Genomic DNA, 22,847 nt, shown 5'->3' on the forward strand with positions numbered 1-22,847 from the left:
ATCAGAGGAACTCAAGTAAACGTCAGAGTAAATCTGGCTTGCTTTTTCCCTAACCAATGAAAACACGGAAGTGTGACAACTACTTAGGAGAGAAGCTGGCACAAAACAGGGAGGGAGGTGAAGTAGGCATCAGTGAATGAAATAAAGAGGAAGAAAATGTAAGCCTCGTAGCACGAACGACTTTGCAACAGAGGGCTGGTTCTCTCCGCCCTGCAGAAATCCTGACAGAAGAGACTGCTGGGTGGCAGACTGGGACAGTCTGTCCTGCCAGCCCTTGCAATTCTGTGGTAGCATCCATCTGGGAACTGCCCATCAAGACCCTACATGTAAGAGTGGCAGGTTCCAGGCCCCTCTTTTCTCTTCCTACGTTGAGTGAAGCCATGTTACCACAGTTGTCTTCTACCAGTGTTGCTACTGGGACTCCTTTTTACATGACCGTTTTCCCAGCATGACTGACTGGTGCTGGGGAAAGCACAATGACTGGAGATCCACCCCCCCCCACCCCCCCCCCCACCTTCCCAAGCAAAGCAGCTGCAGAGCAGCAAAGGCTGCCACAGAGTGTGACAGAAAAGACATGATCAATCACCGCTGCGCTGTCAGCATGGCACTTTGTGCACAGCCCGGCTCAGTAGAAAGGAATCTGACAAAAGCATCTGGGTACATGGCTATTTCATACACAGGCAGGGGTACACTGTATAGGCCAGGTGCGTACTTCTTAGCTGCAGTTCTACAAGTTGTGCAGACTGCCTCACAGTGTGAAGAAATAAATATTTTGAGAAGCCTGGCTGTAAGTCCATGTATTTAATAGGCTAATAAGGTAGCAAGGTAGAGCGTGTACCCTATAAATATTTTATAAGTCCTTATCCAAAACCAATCCCTTCTACTTTAAATACAATGCCTTCTTAACAGAGGAAGACTTACACATCTCATAACGGCACACATTCTGAGCATGACTTGCAAGAAACCCACTCCCAGTACAAAAAGAAAAAAAAAAAAACGCACTCAAATGACAGACCAAGATCTCCTTCTAAGAAGGTAACAATGATCTATTTACAAGAAAATACTGCTTTAGTTAAAAATGCTAAGAACTATTACCTTGGAGGCCATATAAAAATAATCATGTCTATGTATACACACATGTATTTATACATATTTATGGCTTTTACATGCTTCAACCTTCTCTAAGAAATGAGAAAATACAAATATTCCATTAGTTCTTTTTCTCCTCCTCAGGTTTTGCAGCCTCTGCCTCTGAGACGGTGCCACTACCATATTTTTTCACTCTATTTTCTACTTTGGCAAGTCTCTGCTTCACTTTTTGTTGAGATGAGGTGTATTCTGCCAAGAGCCTAGCAAACCTGGTCTGTAGCATATCCAGAGCCGTTTCAAGTCTTTCAACTTTTTCTTCCAAGTCTTTTGGGTCAGCTCCTGCTTTGGCTGCTTCCTCATCTATTAAATTGTCTTTCATCAGAATCTGTCGCCCTTTCTCTTCCAGAGCCTTTTTGGCATCTGGGTATTCAGTGAGGGCTTCCATTAAATCATCTTTAGACAAGCAGAACAAATCAGAATAACCAATACTCCTTATGTTGGCTGTCCTCCTATTGCCAGATTTGCTACCTTTGATGTTTAGGATGCTGATTTCACCAAAGTAGCTGCCATCACTTAGGACAACAAACTGTGTTATGCCATCATCTGCCACCACAGCCAATTTTCCCTCTTTGATAATGTACATTTCTCTCCCAATATCTCCCTTTTTGCAAATATAGTCTCCAGGACTGAAGACCGTAGGTTTCAGTTTCAGCACCAGTTCAATGAGAAGTCCAGCTTCACAATCCTGGAATATACGCACTTTCTTCAGTGTGTCCAAATGGACATTGATGGCAATTTCAGCCTTCAACTTGTCGGGCAGATTTTTAAGAACTTCCTTCTCATCCACTGTTTTCTTGTTAGTCCAGAGGTAATCAAACCATTTAATAACCCTGGCTTCCAAATCCTTAGTCACTTTTCGGAAATGCATGTACTGTTTAATAGAATCGATTTTGGCCTGGAACTCTGCCCTGGAGGCGTTCATGTTGGAAATCATTGAGCCCACGTTACCAACAATGGTAGCAAAGATGAGCACACCCACCAGGAAGTCAATGACCACAAAGAGATACTCTTCATCTTTCACTGGAGGTGGGGTTTCTCCAATGGTCGTCAGCGTGAGCGTTGACCAGTACAGACTGTAAATGTACTTTCTAGATAGGCGCCCGTACTCTGGAGTGGACACGTTGGGGTAGACCCAAGAGTCAGTTCCAAATCCAATGACCTTTGAAATTGCAAAATATATACATGCGTTCCAGTGGATGATGATAAGAATGTATAAGACAAGATTTCCAATGCGAAACATGTTTGGATAATTTGTCCGGGTTTCTGTACGATCAAAAAACTCAAACAGCCGAGAAATCCTCAGCAAGCGGTTAAACCGCAGTTCAGGGTAGTTCCAACCGAGCTTCAGGTATGCCAGGTCTGTTGGCAGAAGAGAGAGCACGTCCAGTTTGAACTGCATAGTTTTTGTGTAATGGTCTCGTAATTTCTTTTCATCCTGAACTAGCAAGCCTTGCTCAAGGAAGCCTTTAAAAAAATAAAAACAAATACTTTACTAGTTAGAATAAAAGGGCAGTTCAGAATTACAGTCAATAGCACTGAGTGACTTACACTTCAGATACTTGAGAACATTAAAACTGGAACTGTCAGGCATACAGCAAATGATGTACCAGGAGTTCATTTAATGAAAAATATTTAATTGTAAATTTAAACATCTGAAGTTTCACAGCTGGTAAATAGTGATGTAGAGAAATGACTCTATTATTACATGGTGCTTCCTGCACTTTTCCACTCTATTTTGGGACGACTGTGTCCATGTCTTTTAGACATTTTTGCAAATAGAAAGGGGAGATTCATGTCTCAATTCTCATGAACCATTGGCATGACTCATAACTACAGTTAAGCACGTTTTGATTATATATAAAATCAGAGTGGAATATTTTTAAATAAATTCCAAGAATAGGTATAATGGAACGTCAGAAAATGTTTTCAGAACAAAATAAATAACCTTGGGCTAATAAAATATAGCTCCCCCTCCTCCCCCCCAGTCTATGCTTTTTCTCTTATATCCAATGTTACAGCTGACAGGATTTTCATTTGCAGAAAATGGTTTGTACTTTTTGGCGGTTTCTAGTGAGACAGCTACTAAGGAGAAAGCTTCCTACTTAATATACATTGTCTCAGTAGTGGTCCGAGTGCTCACCACCTTGAGCAGAAGGAAAGCATGAAGTGATTATCACCAAACACATGGGACTACTGAGAGTGCTGGTGATTTGCCACAGTCTTATTATTTAAAAAGTTATCATATTATTAAAATTATATTGAAGGGTGCTCAGTGGAACAAAGTCAAGCGTTAGAAATGTTGGTTATATATGCAGTTCCTTTTTTTTTCCACCAGAAAGAAACCTAAAAGGGGGAATTAATAATTGAAGCTACTTAGTTGACACAGATCTATTCCAGATTATGTTAAATGATTTTATAAATTATTATCTAAGTATTATCACTCAAGAATGGCTTCGGATTTGTTTGTAAGTTAAGTCTGCATGTATTTAATTAATATATAGTCATAGTTAGTCATGGCAGAAGGATTATTTATGTTCTATTTATGTTTGGTTCTCAGAAGAGCACCAAATCCAATACAGCAGTTTTATTTCTGATTCTGCCACTGTTCCCGCAAAGGACCACATGTACCTCACGTTACATCTCTGCATATTGGTGTCTCATCCGTAAAATGAAAAAAGGATGCCAATCATCTCCAATGTTTATTAGTTAAAATCCACACACAACAAATACTAGGTAAGTTATTCAATACTTTTGTTTCAAAAAATAAACACCTGCACAATCCTGAGCCAGATGTGAAATTAGAAAGGTTACCTCACATCCCTGATTCTAAAAAGAAAGAACTAGTGTTCAAAGCAGATTTTCCTCTACATTTCTCTATTCAAAAAAAAAAATCCCTGTGATAGTCTTTAAAATTACCAGTGAATACTTTGCTTCCATGAGATTATCTTTTTTTTTTTTTTTTAATAGGTTCAAAGTTCCTTATAGATCATGTAATACACAAATTTAATTTTGCCTTTCAATTTTTGTTAGGTTCTCTTCCCATATAATGCATTTATGTAACATAACAAGTACATATGGTACAGATGTAGTAGTTTGTGTCAGGGCTTAACTGGAATACCAGTGAACATGATAACCATCAACAGAAAGATTCTGGTTGCTTTTCATACCCTTTGGATAGGGCTTCAAATGAATCAACCAGATGACAGGTGAACAGTGATTGTGAAAATACCTTCATATTTAAACATAGCTATTAATTATATCATCTCATGGTCTTACATCCTTCTAGCCAGTAAGTGGGCATTGTTTTCATAACTCCCGCCCTCAAAGTCAGCTGCCTTAAGAAAAATTTTGCTAATTACTTGACGCAAAAACAGTATTTTCTATTTTATACTGAGAAACAGCTGAGAAAACTCATCTGTGTAACATCCTACTTCTATTTTCATTCCCCTGTCACTTTTGCTCAGGACAATTTTGCAATCATTTTTGTACACTGAGATTTCTTTATTCAAAAGAATTCAGAAACTATTAGATTTTAAGAATTATGAGAAGGCATAAACCAGTAAGAGACCTTAAAACAAACTGCAGCTGTGTATAGGTAAGAATTCTCACAGAAAGGCTGCTTAAGCAGTACAGCTGCAGTGCTATTTGTTACCTCTGAAAGCTCAAGGCAGTAAAAAATGTCCCGCAGGGAACAGCCTATGCACTATGAAACACATGCTGCGGTTGCAAGTGCTGCATGTCCAGCTAGACCAGTCAGGAGCAAAAGTCCATGTCAGAGCAAAGTGAAATGTTCCCTGTATACCAGGGATTATCAGATTTTGCTAATCACTTAGCAATCTACAAGCAGCTACTTTTATAGGAGCAGCTATAAGCGACTACTGGTGAGGACCGAGCTGCAATTCCTTCTGCCCCGTACAGCACTGCTCTATTTCTGGAATCTGTTGCAGTTTCTGTTATTTATCTGTACATCTGTCTCATGTACATGTGTGTATCTGTCGTCAGCTAGCTGTAAACTGATGCTGACTACAAATGGAAATAGTCATGTGCCACAGTTGTGCTCCCATCTGAAAATTACAGAAGATTTGGTCAAATATGCCCTTATGAACTGTCCTATGCACCCAAACAGAAAAATGAATTTCTGACTTACAGTTATTAAAATAAAGGGAGATAAAAAGCCCTCAGGTCTTTTTGTCTCCTCACAGAACGAGAGTACTAGTAAAATCTTTTGAAAGCACCAAAACATGGAGAGTACCAGATAAGGTCAGCTGTTGAAAGACATGAATCCTTTCTGTTTCACAGTATGCAGTCACCAAATCGCTGAAATACAGTGAAACTGGCCCTGCTGCTAGTCAGTACTGCACCGCAGAGAATCTGCCATGGATCATGGTAGCAGCTATGGAGCTTCCTAGATCCCATTTCCAAGCCAGTCCCTACTGCTGGACAGCCAGGGGGGTCATTCTCTTCCTCAGAGCCTCCTGGGACCTTTGTCCTGAGAGCAGCTGCATCTTGCAGACTTACCTGAGATGGCAGCTGACACAGCCAGGGGCCATGAGAGGTTGCTATGCTGAGCTGTCAAAGATTTCAGCACCTGAAAGAACCACTCACTCTGCTGAGGGCCTAAAACTGCAGCACAGACCTGCACTGAAGCATTCAGGAAATCTCTATGGCAATTCTGCAGTTGCAGCCTAAGCCTGCAAAGCCAGTCTTTTAACCACACTTTGACTCCATTATCAACATAGCCCTTGGAAATTTTATAATTGCACTTGCACTGCCTGTACACGCTCAATTTCTGCTCAGTTGTCTCTTTTCATTCCCATTACAGAAATAGATTTAATTGCAGAAGAAGAATTTAGTAGGCATAGCTAGCTTTCTTGCTATAGGACAAAGGTGAAGCCAAAAAAAAGGCAGTCTTGAGATTCACGCTGCTGAGAAATAGTTCTTTGCTGAACAAGGACTTGCTAATTTTAAAAACCCAGCTTGATGCTATGAATTGTGTGTTTCCCAAAGTGACAGCATTTGTGGTTACAACTTATCACAAGTCATCATTAATTTCAAGTTGTTAGTATGATTAAAAAAGAAGAAAATGTAAAAATCAAAGATTTAAGAGAACTCTCATTTTTATAATGATCAGTGCAGTTCTGGACCCGTTCAAGAGACGCTTTTGGCTGTGTCTGTACCAATAAACAGAATAGACAGGAAATGTTTTCCAGCCTTGAGATCAGCTACCACAATAGCTTGTGTTTATACACCTAAACTCTCCCAGACCCCCAGAAGAGTAGCACTGTCCAAACTGCCTCCTAGGAACAAGTCCCAGCCTCTGTTATCATCCCCATCTGTGCCTAAACACTGTTTGGGAGAGTACTCGTTGCACAGAAAAAGTTCTGACAAAGACTGTTCCAGCAATTTAACAGTATGGCTCATTCATTGTGCATCGTTGTTTAGGCCTATACTACGACCTTGTTTAGTTTAAAACAGATGTTACTTTTAAGGCTAGAATCAGTATCAGTCGGGCATACTCAAGTATGAAGTTCTCTCAGCCTGTCTAGACTACAGAAACTGGAACAGGGTGATGAAGATAAACACTGCGATCATGACATGGCACTGTCATCATGGATCCTTTGAGCTCAAGCTTCCTTCAGGAAGGCAGGACCAAAGCACCTGGTTAATCCTACATCACCATGCTCCTGGGTTAATCTTATACTATCACCACATAGCTTAGTGGAGACATAGCCAGGAGCTCACAGAGCCTGCAAGAAACACAGCTGGTGGCAAAGGGGCAGCACTACCTATTCCAGGTAGAGGACTGCAGGTGGGAGGCAGAGACAAGTGCCAGGTCTCACATATGGCCAACGCTAAAATCACTCCTGAGCATGTTGCTGCATGCTGGCTAAGAAAGCAGAACTAGTGGCTGGAGCTGACCTTTTTGCCCTACCCAATACGTAAAAGCAACCTATCACACCCTCAGTGGTAAATGGCTTGGAAAGTGCTTTACCTTGCCTTCCCCACATTGCCTATTACAGTGGCTTTGGAGAAGGCTGTTCATTCAGTGTTTGACCCTGCCTATTTAGCACTGATAGGACTGGGTTTGGAGATGAGAGAAGTGCAGGTATCGGGAAGTCCACCCTCACAACAAACCAAGTCGGTCGCACACTTCATTTTCCCAAAGCCTCCATTGCCGGGTTCTGCTGGAGGCAGGATATTACACTGGCCAGACCCCACAAGGAAATTCTTTTTCCAGCTTTTATATCTGTGTCGTTATCTAAAAACAATGTAAAACCACTAAAAGACTCACCTGTCCTGAATCTGACAAACATGTCAAAAGCATAGATGATATCAGAGCAATAGTCCAAGACCAGCCATAACCTAATATGGTCAATTTGTAGCTCATCAAAGCAGGCTCTAAAGAAACAAAGATATGACAAAATTTACACCAACTGCATAAGAGAGCACTCAGAATGTGCTTACTAAAAGCCTATCCGTGCACGTCACTAGCACTGAACAAACTAAAGGCAGCATGTCTCCATGCCTGCACGTCTGCACTGTGGAGCTATGCCTAAATAGACAATAGTATCTTTCAAAATTTAAAAATGTTTAACTTAAACACATATATGCAGCACAAGTGCACATACGGAGGGATGCACAAATCCCTACATTTAACCATGCACCAGATTACATGGGAAATTTCCCCAGGTACTCCCAACCTCCCATCTGCAAGTGCTAACAGGTCTAGATAAAAGTTCATAAATGTCTCCATTAAGATAATTCTCAAATAAAATATTTTTTTTCTGAGAGGCAAGCCATCCCTATGGATGGCAAGCCTATGGCAGCTAAGGCACATCTCTGTATCTAGCCAGTAGGTGGCATACAAAGGCCACTGCCAGCACTCATAGGATGCTTTCTGCAAGTTACAATCAATTTATATAGGAAAAAAAAAAAAAAGCATTGGCCATCTATTTCCTCTGATATGTATATTGTATATCCCTAAAGACATGTGAGCTATATAGCTTCTAGGTAAGCCACCCAGAATATACCAGAGGGAGATGAGAGTATGATATATGCAGGAAATATAACAAGGCACTTCACATTTGAAACCTAAAATTATTATTAACTTAAATCCATACCTGCACACAAGCATACACCAGTTATAGAACACAGGTCCTGCAATTATGGTCAACCAGTTGTAGTACATATTGCTTGAAGGATCTATCACAAAGATGTCTTTTTTCTTCCTGGAAAGTGAAACATACAGATTTACACTGGAAATGTAATGAAGCGACCTTCTGGATCTCTCTCTCCTGGAGGCTGCTCAACTCATGATTAACACACAGCTGCCTGAGAAGAGAGAGCATCCATGCCAAAATTCAAGATGAGATACCAAATATTAGCTGAAGTTTCATCCTATTTGTCACAATCTACTCCTGCATGGTTCAACTTTGGAAAAAAATACCAAGATCAGAAAGAAAAACAAAACTGTTCAAAACGCACCGGCTGAAAATACCACCTTTTCTGCATATGACCCCCACAGAACAAACAGGAAAACATTAAATGTTTCTGGCCATCATTTCAGCTAGAAGTCTATAGTCCACTGCTAGAGGAAGAGTCTTCCTTTGGGGATTAAGTTTGACATTTTTGGTAAATCCTTGTTTTATGGACATGACTGTATGAACATGCATTTAAACAACTAAATTACATACATACTCAAACACATAATTATACAAGCAAGACTGTGCATGCACACATGCACAAACATGCGTGTATGCGCACGCACGCGCACACACACACACACGCACACACACGCACACACATACAGAGTGCAGAGACCAGAACTAAAACATGCATTATTATGTAAAACCAAATTTCGCACATTCATAGTCCAGGCTCCTCACACCCCACAACAATGAGGTGCTAAAAGAAATGTGCAGGCCTGGAATTTAGTGAAGACTAAATGGGTAACTAAAATTGGTGACCACCTCAGATCTGGTGGCCATGAAATATGGTCTTCATATGATAGACTACACTGCCTTCTAAATATTTTAAAATATTCACTGTCTTTGCTGAAATATTTTAAAACGATTTAGGCTAATGTAAAACTCAGGCTCTCATTACTCAGTAATTGAAGCTGGAAGACAATCCTTCGGAAAAAATGCTTTCAAATTTAAGCTTTGATTAAGAGAGAAAGTCAAGATCTGGAGATCAAGCAGACCCCCATCTGGAAATGACTCCGAACTACACGTCCCTACATCTACACAGCACACACAACCATATACACAAACAAACTTGCAATATATTCATCTGACACTCCTTAACTGTGAAGTCCAATTAAATGCATTCTCTTTTTATCTGTTGCCACTCGTTATTTTTTGTGACTGGTAATACTAAATTGAATTGCGTTCCAGTCAAATCTGGGGGGACTAGACAAGACCAGGATCCGTTTCTGTTAAGAATATTCAAGATCTCATTGTTTGCACAGAAATTCAGCAGCTCTTAATCAGCAGGAGCAAACTTTACTAATCGCTGGTAAAGAATTACACCACATTAAGTAATCGGTTCTGTTACTCAGGGCAAGGACTCAGAGTAAGCAGACATCTTACTCATATATTTGTCAGAATTATCAATAAACTAAACTTCTTAGTATATCTGTAACTTTCCACATGTAATATTTTTGTTCTTTGTCCAAACGAGACCTTTTGTTTGTCTGCTTTGAGTCATTAGAGACATACTGGAACTATGACAAATCTGTGCAGATTTGCAAAGCAAGCTGCTATCCTAAAATGCCCTCAGAGGAAAAAAAAAGAAGTTCTTGAACAGCCAGCCAAAATGATCAGAGGTAGCAGAATTCCTTTTTACTGACCTGGGAAGCTGTTCATGACAGGTCTTAATACAGGTCTTAAAGATGCAACAGGTTTGCTGAGCAGCTGCACCATTTCAAAGGGGAAAATGTATTACAGGTTTGACAGAATAACATTCTGCAGCCTACAGAACAATAATTATAGCGGTAGTGTTACAGTGAAATGCCACACTGTGCTCTCTAGTGTAGGAGGCATGTTTCAAGCATACATTCATTCTTTATACTTACTCTTCTTTTTTTTTATCATCTTTTTTGTCATCTTTCTTTTCCTCTTTCTTTTCCTCCTTCTTTTCCTCTTTCTTTTCCTCTTTAACCTCCTTTTTGTCTTCCTTTTTGCTGTACGACATAATGTAAGGCTTAGCAACATTACCAATTTTCTGCTAGTTAGGGGAGAGGATCGATGGTGAGGTAAGATACAAGTAACTATTGACCTGGATGCTGCACAGGGTAGGACAGGGTTTCTCAGCAGAACCATACATCCAGCTGGTGTAAATGGTTCACAGGCTAAGGCCTCTAGAACTAACAACGGCACGTTACTAAATCAGGTAACCAGCTGGCTGATTCTGTGCATTAGCCACTCATGCTTTGTTGACCTTTTCATACATCAGTGTACCAGACTTATTTTAATTAAATGTTCCAGTTTGTCTTCCAATGGTTTAACAAACTATCAATATTATTGCCAGATCCAAACCCTCACAGTGCCTGTTGGAAGCTTTAGCACTGATTAAACGAAATAAGCCTGAATGCCCTCTTACAATGCCCTTTAAAACCAACATAGCCACAATTAATTACTTCTGGCTTCAGCAATTGGCTTGGAGAAGAATCCCGGCCAGTATCTTTGAACAAAGACTGCAAATGCAGAAAAAAGAGCTGTCTCACTTAACTTCACTTAAGTTCACTTAACTTCAGACCTCTACATATGAGCTAGTCATTTTACACATGCTTTAGAGTTAACACGATTAATCCAAACTATTTCAGATCTCTACACTAGAATGAGATGACTTGTGCCCTAAAAGCACCTTTTTCTCTCCATTAGCTGTAAAGGAACAGTATGTTGGCTACTCCAGATGCAGGTGTCCATATGTGATCAGATCAGTCATGCTCAAGCTGCTATCTATCATCTTTTCAGTATTGCCACTGTATTCAAAGCCTGCGTGTTAAGCATGAAATTCCGTCCTCACTGAAATCAGTCAGAGTTTTGCATAGACTTAATGGAGTCGGGATCGTCTCCATGTTCATTAACTGTTATTTGCGCTATCAAATACAATAAATATGGACCACGTAACTTCTGCCATCATTTCTGCACATCACTGTATCCTACCATTCCACAGCATCCAGCAGACCCAAGCTGCAAGATTTAGTCCCAGACACGAATTTCCCTGGCGTTCAGCCATACACAGTTTTCAGCTCATTAGAATGTGATGAGCTAGAGTAAAGATGGATCTGATTTAGCCCATTCTTAGGTTTGTCTAAACCTAACCACAGAAAGCATAGCTGGTGGAGAATACAGCCTTAGTGTTTATTGATCTTCTAGTTGTATATGCACCTCAAACCAAGAAACACTGTTTCATTTACCAAAGCTAACTCTACATAGCAGCAGGAACTTCTATTCAGGTATTTAGTGTACATATCATCGATGACCTGGATGAAGGGGCAGAGTGCACCCTCAGCAAGTTTGCTGATGATAGTAAACTGGGGGGAGTGGCTGACACACCAGAAGACTGTGCTGCCATTCAGAGGGACCTGGACAGGCTGGAGAGATGGGCGGAGAGGAACCTCAGGAAGTTCAACAAAGGCAAGTGCAGGGTCCTGCACCTCGGGAGGAACAACCCCATGCACTAGGACAGGCTGGGGGTTGACCTGTTGGAAAGCAGCTCTGCAGAGAAGGAACCTGGGAGTGCTGGGGGACAACAAGTTAAACATGAGCCAGCAACGTGCCCTTGTGGCCAAGAAGGCCAATGGCATCCTGGGGTGCATTAGGCAGAGTGTTGCCAGCAGGTGGAGGGAGGTGATCCTGCCCCTCTCCTCAGCCCTGGGGAGGCCTCACCTGGAGTGCTGTGTCCAATTCTGGGCTCCCCAGGACAAGAGAGTCACAGCACTACTGGAGAGAGTCCACTAAGAGAGGGCTACAAAGATGATGAGGGGACTGGAGCATCTCCCCTATGAAGAAAGGCTGAGAGAGCTGGGCCTGCTTAGTCTGGAGAAGAGAAGACTGAGAGGTGATCTCATCAATGTGTACAAGTATCTGAAGGGAAGGTGTCAAGACGATGGGTCCAGACTCTTCTCCGTGGTGCCCAGCAACAGGACAAGAGGCAACGGGCAGAAACTGAACCACAGGAAGTTCCATCTGAACATGAGGAAAAACTTCTTTCCTGTGAGGGTGACTCAGCACTGGCACAGGTTGCCCAGAGAGGTTGTGGAGTCTCCTTCCCTGGAGATATTCAAAACCCACCTGGACGTGATCCTGGGCAACGTGTTCTAAATGACCCTGCTTGAGCAGGGAGGTTGGACTAGATGATCTCCAGAGGTCCCTTCCAACCTCAACCATTCTGTGATTCTGTGATTTATTTCTCTACTACTGGCCTCCTGGATTGTTATGGCTTCCTTTTGAAATCAAATCTGCCCCTAAAGCTCCTTCTTATTTAGAAAACATGTGAGGCTTTCACTATAACTTACTATGCTTGGTTCCTGATCTGAAATTCCAACTTTCTCCTACATTCTATTTTGAAACAGGTATCTAATGCTGATATCTATTTTTCTCTGGCCTGAGATCTCCTTCTGACAAATCTCATATTTGTCAGTTACAGGTATTCTTCATATGTGAGACTCCTCCATTTCCTTCTTCTCTGTTCATCTCCCTTTTGAGGTAATGTTATCATAATCCAACTACTTGTAGTCTGGCAGTGGAAGTTACTCAAAGGAAAAGGTTGGTCATAATCCTCAGGATGTTTTCAAAGACTTGAAACCATCACCTACAATTCCTCATGGATGGGAACATTTAGATCCTTTACACAGTGAAAAACTCAAAGCTTTAACAAGACCTGCAACTTTTTTCTTCATCAGTGCTTCCAGTGAATAAACTGGAATCCAGTAATCAATGAAACAGTTGTTGTGCTTATCTTTTTTTGTTAGCACTACAGTGGTATCTATTCTGTGTCTTCAGCACACTAAAAGGAGCATGCATTTTCAGGCTGAGAAAATATATCTTCATCAGCCCCTATGAAAACACTGCTGTAGTCTCTAAATGAGTATAAGATTTACATTTTTCATCTGCCAAGTACTCTGTAAATCAAGTAATTTCTAGACTGTCAGGCAGGTAGACACACAGATGTTATCTTCCTTTAGGAATAATGAAACACTAAGTAGATGAAAGTTTTGCCCAAGGTACATGAGTTACTTTCAGAAACAAGATTAAAATGCATTTCCATTCTAATTGGTCCTTTGGTCCCTGACTAGTAGGCCAGGCTTCAGCTTTTAGTACCCTTTTTTTTACTCCAAACTAAACCAAATGATGCCTATTTCTATCATTGTTCTCTGCACAACAATTTTCATTTTTATAAAAGCCATGAAACTAAAGCAAAAAGTTGCTTTAGGAGAAGGAAGACCTCTTGTTCAGGTATGTGCAAGAAGGTTTTACAGTGTTATTTTAAATGTACACTATACTGCTAGTCTGTGATGTATTTGGGGACAAAAAACAACAATTTCCTGAATATTTCTGACATGATCAGAAACTGTCCTAGTGCTTTTTATCTTTTGTTTTTCATCTGAAAAGTAATGAAAGAAATTAACTGTTCGTCATGCATAAGAACAAACCTGCCGCTGGAGGCTACAGTGCAGACGAGACCTCAAACAGCTGTGATCTAACACATGCAACAAACATCATTGTTGGGTGATTTTAAATTACAGGACACCTTTCAAGAGGCTTCTCTTTGGGGGACTACCATGAAATATCTTGTCAAATATATAAAATAGATTCCAAAGGACAGCTTCTGTCAGAGTTGTTGTGGTGTAAGCCTTATTATATTGCCTGTCACTCTCTCTACATCTACACCAAGAATGTCTGGCTAAACTAAAGCACACATTTTAGAAAGATGCTTAGTTTTCATTCAGACTGCACATACACAGGTTTTTTTGGTTTCCTGCTCAGTACCAAATCCTCATGTGACAACAAGAAATTTCTGAGGGACTTGATTTGCCAAAGGGGCAGCACGTGAACAGAAGAAAGGCATTGTTAGAAGATGAACGCATGAATCTCATTTAAAATCTGAATCACTAACAAATCTATTGGCAATGCAGTAAAATCAGCCAGCTGAACTAGAGGAGGTAGGGACTAAATGCTTAATTAATCAGATTCACTGCTGGGGAGGTAAGGACAACTTAGGACAAAACGTAGTTCATGGGGAGCACGAAGGATGCTTCTAGAACTGACAAAACAAGATCTTTCTCTATAATTAAACTATATACTTAGGAAGGGTTTAGGGATAAAAGAGATAAGCAGGAGTCTATACTACAAATGTTACTAGGCTGAAAAGGGAAAAAGAGAAGGAGCTAGTGGCAGAAAGGTGTTTGGAAGTTATCAGTACTTACTCTTCATTGGTGTTGTTACTATAGTTGACATTAAAACTGGCCAAGGGCCAGTGACTGCAGCAAGTTAAAACAAACACATTAAAGAGCGTAAAAGATTGTTGGCATTTCATACACGACAGACTGACTTACTAGCCTCTTATATATGCACCGATAAGATTAGGAAGGTCAACTTTGACCGCAATGATAGGCCCCTTTGCATAAATATTTTAAGGCACTAGTTTCTCTTTATCATGTACTGAGCATACACGTTTGTGACCACATCCGATGTCTGAAGCTTCTTCTCAGGCATATTAGTGCATGGCAACATGTACCTCACTATTTATAGCCTTGTATCCATTTGGCTGCTATTTTAAGCTTTCTTCAATCCTTTCAAGACTTCTTCATAGATGTAGTGCCAAGGCTGCTGGACAAATAACAAGCATACCTACCACTGCTGCAGAATTAAGCCTCCAGGATAGCACAACTGGGAGCTACTGTCACATGGCAACAGTGTAAATCCAAGAAGGCAAGGACGGACACCTCCAACATCACTTCTAATAGCCTTATATAGAGGTTTGTTGGCAGGATCAATGCTGTCCTCTCTAAGGACTTTTAATCTGCAGTTGGTACTGATCCAGATGTCTGAAAAATCTTTTGCCTGCTGACTTGAGTGACTAGAGGATAGCAGTCTAGCTAATTCAAGAAAATGTGTTAGGAATGCGGATTTACTCTGCTCTTGAGCTGAAATTCTAAGGAGCAGATCAAGTGAAGATAATAGGGCTGTACTGGCCTGCCACAAGTCAAGGTGACCTGTACTACCATGCATTGCCCTTTAAAGGTTATTTTCATTTGAATTACTAGCCGAGATTTTGAAACATCTCAGATGACTGATGACTTGCTTACCCACCAGTCCAGCTACCCAAAAAGCTATGGGAGCCTGCGCATCTTGGGACTTTGTTTACCACTTTTAGCTGGAGTTTTATTTAAATCACTAAGTTATATATTCATCAATAATAGCAATTCATAAAGTCAAAAGAATGGAAACAGATAAAGGTTTCTCTTGCAGGCCTCAATTGTTTTATTAGAAAATTTTGCTTAAGAGAAGATTGAACTTGCCCTCAATACCAAAGACTGAGTATATGCTAAAGAGTTCAGTCAGCAGCCAAAAGATTGTCTCATTTCTGCATCAGAAGCCTTCTGTAATGTAAACAACTGAACTCCTGAGTAGGTGTAACTCAGCAATGATGCATTTCGCATAACTACTTGTTTGGAGTTTCCTAGCACTAGCTGCTAATGTATATAACATGAATGTCCTGAGAAATCACAACTTGCAGCATCCTGAATCCTTGAAATGGGAACTGCATTCATCCTCAGCTCAGTGACAGCAACTTGGCAGATCACACAGATCAATACAGCCTTTTAGAAAAGATTTCCCACACAGGCAGCATACAATTCAATTCTGCTTCTGAGAAACTGTTCTGCCTGAAGCGGCATGATCAAAACCCTCTACTTCAAGATCTTTGCCAAGCTGCTTTTGAGGGGGAAAGAAACATTCTGCTGAAAGCTGGAATACTTCAGTTATGTGAAGATTCCTGAACTGCATTAGATACTCTGTTCATCTCCCATGCTAAACTCCATACTATATACTAAAATAAAGATCTCATCCCGGTCACAGAGGAAATAGCATAATCTCTCTCTTCTTCCCTTAAAGTATAAACACATCTTCTTACCTGTTCAGTCCTCCAGGCTGCTCATGGACGTCTAGACTGGAATGGATTTTATTTTGTCTACTGTACACCTCTATGAGCTCTGGCCCTCGGATACGCTCCAGGAAAGAATCAGGCCTTTGGTCTTCATGGTGCAAATGTCTTGTGGCCCATGACCTCAGAGATACAACAAATCCTGAGAGTCTGCAAGGAGCAGATATGCAACATTGACTGAACCAAACAAGAAAATCAGATGGCCTAAACCATCTCCCCACAGGGCAGCCCAGGAGGATTTTTCTCCACTTCTACACCTGCTACAGGAATGGAGCTTGATGGATTCACTCTGTGAACCCAGCCACTTCCCAGATTTTCATACATTACCTTCTGCAGTGGATCAAGTAACTCATACATCAGTCCCTAGTCCACTGTCCCAGTACTGCAGGAGCAACAGAATAGTATTGATTAAAGGTAGGTTGCCAAGTGGCTGGGATGGGGAAGCTGACGAAAACTCCTGACATTATGTGATACTGTGAGGATTCTGGACTGACAGAGGTAAGAGACATAAAATACTCACAGTATCTCATGCTTAAGGGCTGGTATACACAGCGGAGACAAAAGCTGTATAGTTGGTAAGGGACTTTTAAATAAGGAATGATAAGAATTCAGCCACTTTCCCTTTGATTTTAAAGGGTCAGAATGCAGATCTATTGCAAAATTACTTTCATGACATTGCTTAATAAACCTGATCTTTCCTAACCCTCATATTTTATTTTTCAACTTTCCACCTTGCGTGATTTTCACATGCTGTGTCACAGACTGTGTATTCATCTGGGCAGACAATACAATCCGTTCACCACAGTATCTAACACACCGTGTGTATCTCAAACCATTAATAACAACAGGAGAACAAATTCTCAGTGAGAATCATTAACTGACTGTTGCACACAAACTTACCTGCTGCGCAGAGAGAATTGTTTCCTATTCTTAAATTTCTAGCAGAGCACTAAAATAAAATGCGCAAAAAATCATGACACCGGACTTAATTTAGTCAACTACTATTATGCTTCTTTTTCTGATCCCACTAATTCATATTATGGATTCTTGCATTTTTTTGTGAAAATTCAAAAGTAAATGAAGTGCATGAATAATTGAAAATAATGGAAATCTACAACATGGATTTTATTTACTATCAACATAATATTCTGTATTATTTCCTATAAGCAGTCCAGTTTGGACAAAAGTAATATTTTTTCAAGTTTCCCATACCTGGCCTCAGAAATAGGGTAATGAAATAGTGAACAATGCATAACTTCTCAGAGAGCTCCTGAGCTTCTCAGAGAAATCTCTTTACATTCCCTCAGTATTGGTTAATATTATATATGCTCAGAATCCACAAAAAGGCCTGTTACGATATGACCAAGTTACTTAAATCTTATGATAAAGTACATCTGCTTCTTGAGGGCAGTTCTCAAGGGTCTCAGAGACCTAGCCCAGGATCTACTACCCTGAGACAAAAAGAACAAAAAGTGCAGGAATAATATCACATATCAGAAATCAGAAAAAGATACTTCTAGTTCCTCGTCCCCGCGCCAAGGTAGTATCATATAATCATCTAATATGTCCAACAATTAAGAGAATTCAAGGCCTACCAAAGACAAAAGAAAAACATAAAACCCCACATAAAAGTCAGAGATTAATTACTAGATTCCTCATCCTATTGAAAGCTGCAAACATAAAATTAAACTCCAGAATTTTTCTCTGCCGGAGAAGACCTCAGCTTTCACTTAAGGAACAGCAGGAAAACTATTAATAAGGATCTTCTTAATTACATTAGAAAATAAAACATTTTGATAAGACACAGTAATCTGTTAAAGAGCCAAACAAATTTTACAAATTAAGTTTGAGACCTTCTCTACTTGAACAAAGAAATTCTGATTTCTGCCATGACATACTGTTTCCATCTTCTTTGTCCTTTATATCTCATATTAAGAACCCTGAGTGAAGTCCGACACACAATGTTGTTTCAGGCCCTTGAGAATTTGCATTCAATAGGCGTATTACGTTGCCATGCCATCTAAATTGCTAAGCATTCGTGTTTTCATCACAGGCTTCCTTGTAGGTTCTGAGCATAAGTAATTCTAGCTACACATATATGTAATTCAAATAGTTCTGAAAAGGGGTAAAGAATAACAATATAAACAAGGATTTAAGAGAAAGTTCTCAGTAACAGTTTTTATATATACATGTATATATATTTTATGCTTACACACACATATGTACACCTACCTCCTATCTAAAAGCAATTGCTTGCAGACTTAGTAATCTATACACAGCAGTGTATTTGACAAGCCAACAGGGAAAGGCAAGTTTATCCTCCACTGTCCAAAAGGCTGAAATGTACATTGCCCTCTTTAAACGACTAGTTTTAAAATCAGTTATTCTTTGCTCTTTGAAATACGATATTGTTAAAATGAACATGTTCTGTAGCATATGTAACAATGGTATCAGAAGATAGACAGAGCTCTGTAGTCTCAGCTGGAATTATTTAAATCAGATACAGAAACTCCAGTGCAGAAACGGACTTCTGCACTTGCTCCACTTCAGGCACATGCTTAAGTCCATGTAAAGTAAATGACTTAAGCAAAAGCTTAGCCTGGATTGACTTGAACTTTGTTGAGTAAGGCTCCCAATGCATCATAAACAGAACCAGACTCTAAAAACAGACAGATAGCGACCCTTGCATTCCCAACATAGGAGCCCGTGTCTCCTCCCTTGTCAGAGCCAACTACTGACAAAGGAGCAATCATTATGTCTTATTTGACAGGAAATTAACATTGCATCAGCTATCGGCCAGAACCAAACACTTTCATTTACTTTACTCTCTGGCCTCACTTCATGTATTTTCTCAGTATTCAATGTATTTTCAGATCATATCATGCAAATAAATCCTTTCTCTTATTTAGACTAATTTTTGTGAGCTCACTCAGCATCTCTAGGATTCTAACAATTGTATAAATACACAATCAAAGTCAAAAGCAGCTTCTGTTTCTTTTTATAGACTTTCTTCATGTGGACTCCTTCCATTTTCTTTGGAAACTGACAGCTCTTCTTCATTTACCTCCAAACTGTGACCAGTCTCCTTCAAGTACATTACACTTAGTAACAGAAATGACATTAATTAGCACACTACCTTGCCATTGCTCCTCTGCCTGTGAATGAGCTTGTCTGGGATTCAGGTAGGCCTCTTCCCTCCACAGAAATGACCCTCTGCAATTCTGAAGATGTATCCTCACACAGCGAATGAGTTCTGCAAAAGCAATTTTTTTAAAGAATTTTTAAGAATTTCACACAGCCTCCAGCAGATTTACCCCCATCTAATTCCTCCTACCACTGTATCAGAAAACAATGCAGCAAATTACCCTCTCTCTAGTAAATGTGGCCTACACTTGGTAAACATAAAGCTAATCCTATGCTTTATACTTTTTTGGAACCTCCTAACACTTAACTAAGTCAGGTAAAGTCCTGGCATCCACTCCCGCAAGCTCAGAAGCTGATTCTTTACTGGTAAATACTTCTCTGGTGTGCAGATACATGATATGGGGAAAGCAACATTTGCTACTCTAATACTTCCTGTAATGCATCAGCAACTTTCATTCAATATGGAGTCCAACATCTCTGGGGGGCTTTAAAGCAACTCCCCACTGCTTTTTTCAGTGTAGTTCTTCCAGATATTGTTTGGGTTTAACAATCTGGAATTCCTACCAGTGCTTTTCCTTTTATGACTTAAAGCAAACACACATCTCTGCAAACACACATCTCTTTTCCCTTTCACTCTTGCCCGGCTTGAAAGGGAAAATGATGATAGCAGTTGACAGTAGTTAGCCCTGAATAGCATCATTGCCCTTCATATTAGCCTCTTGCAACCAGCTGCATGACTGCAAGCTTAATACTGCTTGCTTCATAGAGGAAACTTCTCCTATTGCAAAGCAAAATAGGCTACAGATCTTCAAAGCCCCTCTGGTGGCAATGAGATGAGGCACATCAGGCTATCACCACAAGGAGGAAAATAAGACAACAGCTCAGTTGCACACAGTAGTGGACAGTGACTATAAAATTAAGCCATGTACAGTGTCTGCCAACTCCCATGAATTCCCATAATTGTAAGACTGCCTACTAGCACTAAAATAATTAGCATTTCAGAAAAATAGACTAAACTTTGGCCTTGCTCTTTTTCATCTAGTTTCAAAAATGATTTCACTGGAATAAGGACTTTATCAAAGCCTACTCTGGATCTCTTTATTTGTCCCCTGGGGATTTTTTTTGTGTTTTTCTTTCTTTAGGATTCACTTTTGCAAGATCTCATCACATTCATTAAGGTTGACTTTTTCCCCTTTGTAATGCAAAAAGGATTCTCACATTGCTCTGGTAATCGGTACTGTCAGAAAAAGACCAATTACAATGATATTTGCAATAACTTTTTAAGAACTGGCAACAACATTTCAAATGCCTACCAGAGGATAATTAGCAGCTGAGTTTTGTATGTACTCACAGCAGAAGAACTGACAAGCAGAGAACTAAAACTGCATTATTTCTCCACAAAGAACCATGCCACACAATACAGGTCCAGAGACCCCTGGAATTCTCAACTTCTCAATTGTTTTCTTCTTTTCTTCTAATAAGAGGACACCAGTAGACACTGCCTGGTACTGAAAAAGCTTCATAACTTGGTTTATGTTGTGCTGTCAATACTGTGGATGCCAAAGTAAATATTGTTTCTAGAGGAGAATGAACAAACTCTTGGAAGAGAAATCCATTAAGGATTACCAGATACGTGGAAACTACATTCAGATCAAGAAGTCTCCTGAGCTGGACACTGGGACAGTACTGAAAGAAAGCATGTTGCAGAGACTTGCATTTTGCCCTCTTATTTTTTCCAAAGCATCTGCTTACAGTCCTGCTGGAGAAAGGATATTGAACTAGGTAGTGTTTTACACTGCACCACTTTGACTGTTTTAAGGTCTTTATACTGTCTTTTACAGAAAAATATATATCTCGTCTGATCTTAGACAGCAATGAATTATCATAGTGCTACTGCTATTCCTACTTACCATATTTTTTGTGTTGAGTCCTGAAAATACATTTCTTTAAAAGAAGACAGTGAGAGTTCTCAGAAAATAGTTTTAAGCTTCAGAATTCAGATGTGAAAAAAATATATTCAGAAGAAATAGACAGCCTTACAAGGAGGCTTAAGGGTTAAAAGTATATGTCCAAGCAGTTATATGACTCAGATAATGAGGAGCATCTCATTAACTTGCAGTAACTCAAATGCTTTTAGTGACTACATTAAGTTGTTATATTTCTTCTAAACATAGGTAATTAAATATAAGGGTCACAAAAGAAAGTAATCAATCAGTAATATAGAAAATAAAGTAAAGATGGATTAAAATATTTGAGGTATCCTTCCAAGTAGAATTTTTAAAAAAAGAATGTCCTCAGGCTGCATTCTTTGTCTGTCTCTTAAAAAAAACTCTAAACACAGGTCAGACCCAGCAGATCAAGCCAGTGAGATTTTTGCTGAAGGCTCAGAGGGAAATTAATTCCAATTTTATTAGCCTTTAGGAGTACACTGAAATGAAAATAACACCATCAGATGTTCTATTTTTATATAACTGCGCTGGTTTATGAGTAGGAACACAAGCCAGGCAGGAGGCGAGAGTTGGCATCCAAAAGGCACTATTAGCTAGCCTTCCTCATTTGTTTCTTTTTTTTAAATAATTTTTTTGGTCCCAGTCTCCTTTACTGCTAACACTACCGAACTTGGGCATCTGCTGATAACAAAAAGCTAAGAGTGCAAATTGCAGATTTGTTTTGAGGAAATGCCTAGAATTTTATTAAAAATTACATAGAATAGTACAGAGAGAGCTGAGTGAGCTCTGAACAAGCTAGGTCAGATACTAAAAGCAATACTGTCCATCCTACTAGCTCCGTTTACCAGCACAGAGTCATGCTTGCTAAGTACCTCAGCTGTCAAGGGCTCTGTGTGCACAACAGTCACCTTCACACTCCTCAGCAGTCTGGAAAAGCTGTGCTCCATTGTCTGTAGACAGGCTCATCGTATTTTGTATTTCTGTAATGTCCTCTAAAGTCTTAACAATTGCCTTGTTGTTAAGTTGCTACAGAGAACTGTCCATTCTCCACCCTCCACAAGGCAGGTGTTTGATTTTAGCTTGCCATTTAGGGTGTGGCCTTCGGTGTCTAGCGACAGAAGTATGCTGAAGAAATCATTTTTTAGTGTAGTTGAAACAAGTTGGCATGCTTAATGTGACCTGCTCAGATCACCTTCAGGTCTGATCCAGAGTCCCATAAAATTGATGAAAAAATTTCCAATCATTTAAATGACTCTGGGGTCAGATCCCTACCAATAAGTGACCAGACATATTCAGTGGAAAATTCATACCTTCTGCTGCTCCAACAAAATCTGCTAAGCTGTAGGAGAGAAAGGTGAAACTCTCAGACTCAACTGCTGGAATTAAAATTAGATGGAACTGTGGACTCATTTAATGAAATTTTGAAAGTCT

The 22,847-nt window shown here is 39.9% G+C and overlaps 1 protein-coding gene across 9 annotated transcripts in view; it reads right to left on the reverse strand.

Annotated features, from left to right (window-relative positions):
- Positions 1–565: 565 nt before the first annotated feature.
- CNGA3 (cyclic nucleotide gated channel subunit alpha 3) overlaps positions 566–22,847 on the reverse strand; it is a 36,708-nt gene continuing 14,426 nt past the window's right edge. For 4 of the 9 annotated variants that reach the window (XM_068923477.1, XM_068923467.1, XM_068923517.1 and 1 more), the window contains 5 exons: positions 19,460–19,576; positions 16,294–16,473; positions 8,271–8,378; positions 7,442–7,548; positions 567–2,613 (listed from right to left, as the gene is read on the reverse strand). In XM_068923477.1, coding sequence (XP_068779578.1) covers positions 1,211–2,613; positions 7,442–7,548; positions 8,271–8,378; positions 16,294–16,473; positions 19,460–19,576 — 1,915 coding nt within the window. In that variant the 3' untranslated portion in view covers positions 567–1,210. Of the gene's footprint in view, positions 2,614–7,441; positions 7,549–8,270; positions 8,379–10,225; positions 10,334–14,584; positions 14,639–16,293; positions 16,474–19,459; positions 19,577–22,847 lie in introns of all 9 variants that reach the window. The other 5 variants (XM_068923452.1, XM_068923458.1, XM_068923496.1 and 2 more) reach the window with 2 other exon arrangements.

Source organism: Struthio camelus, chromosome 1 (genome assembly GCF_040807025.1).
Source record: "Struthio camelus isolate bStrCam1 chromosome 1, bStrCam1.hap1, whole genome shotgun sequence".
NCBI lineage: Eukaryota > Metazoa > Chordata > Aves > Struthioniformes > Struthionidae > Struthio > Struthio camelus.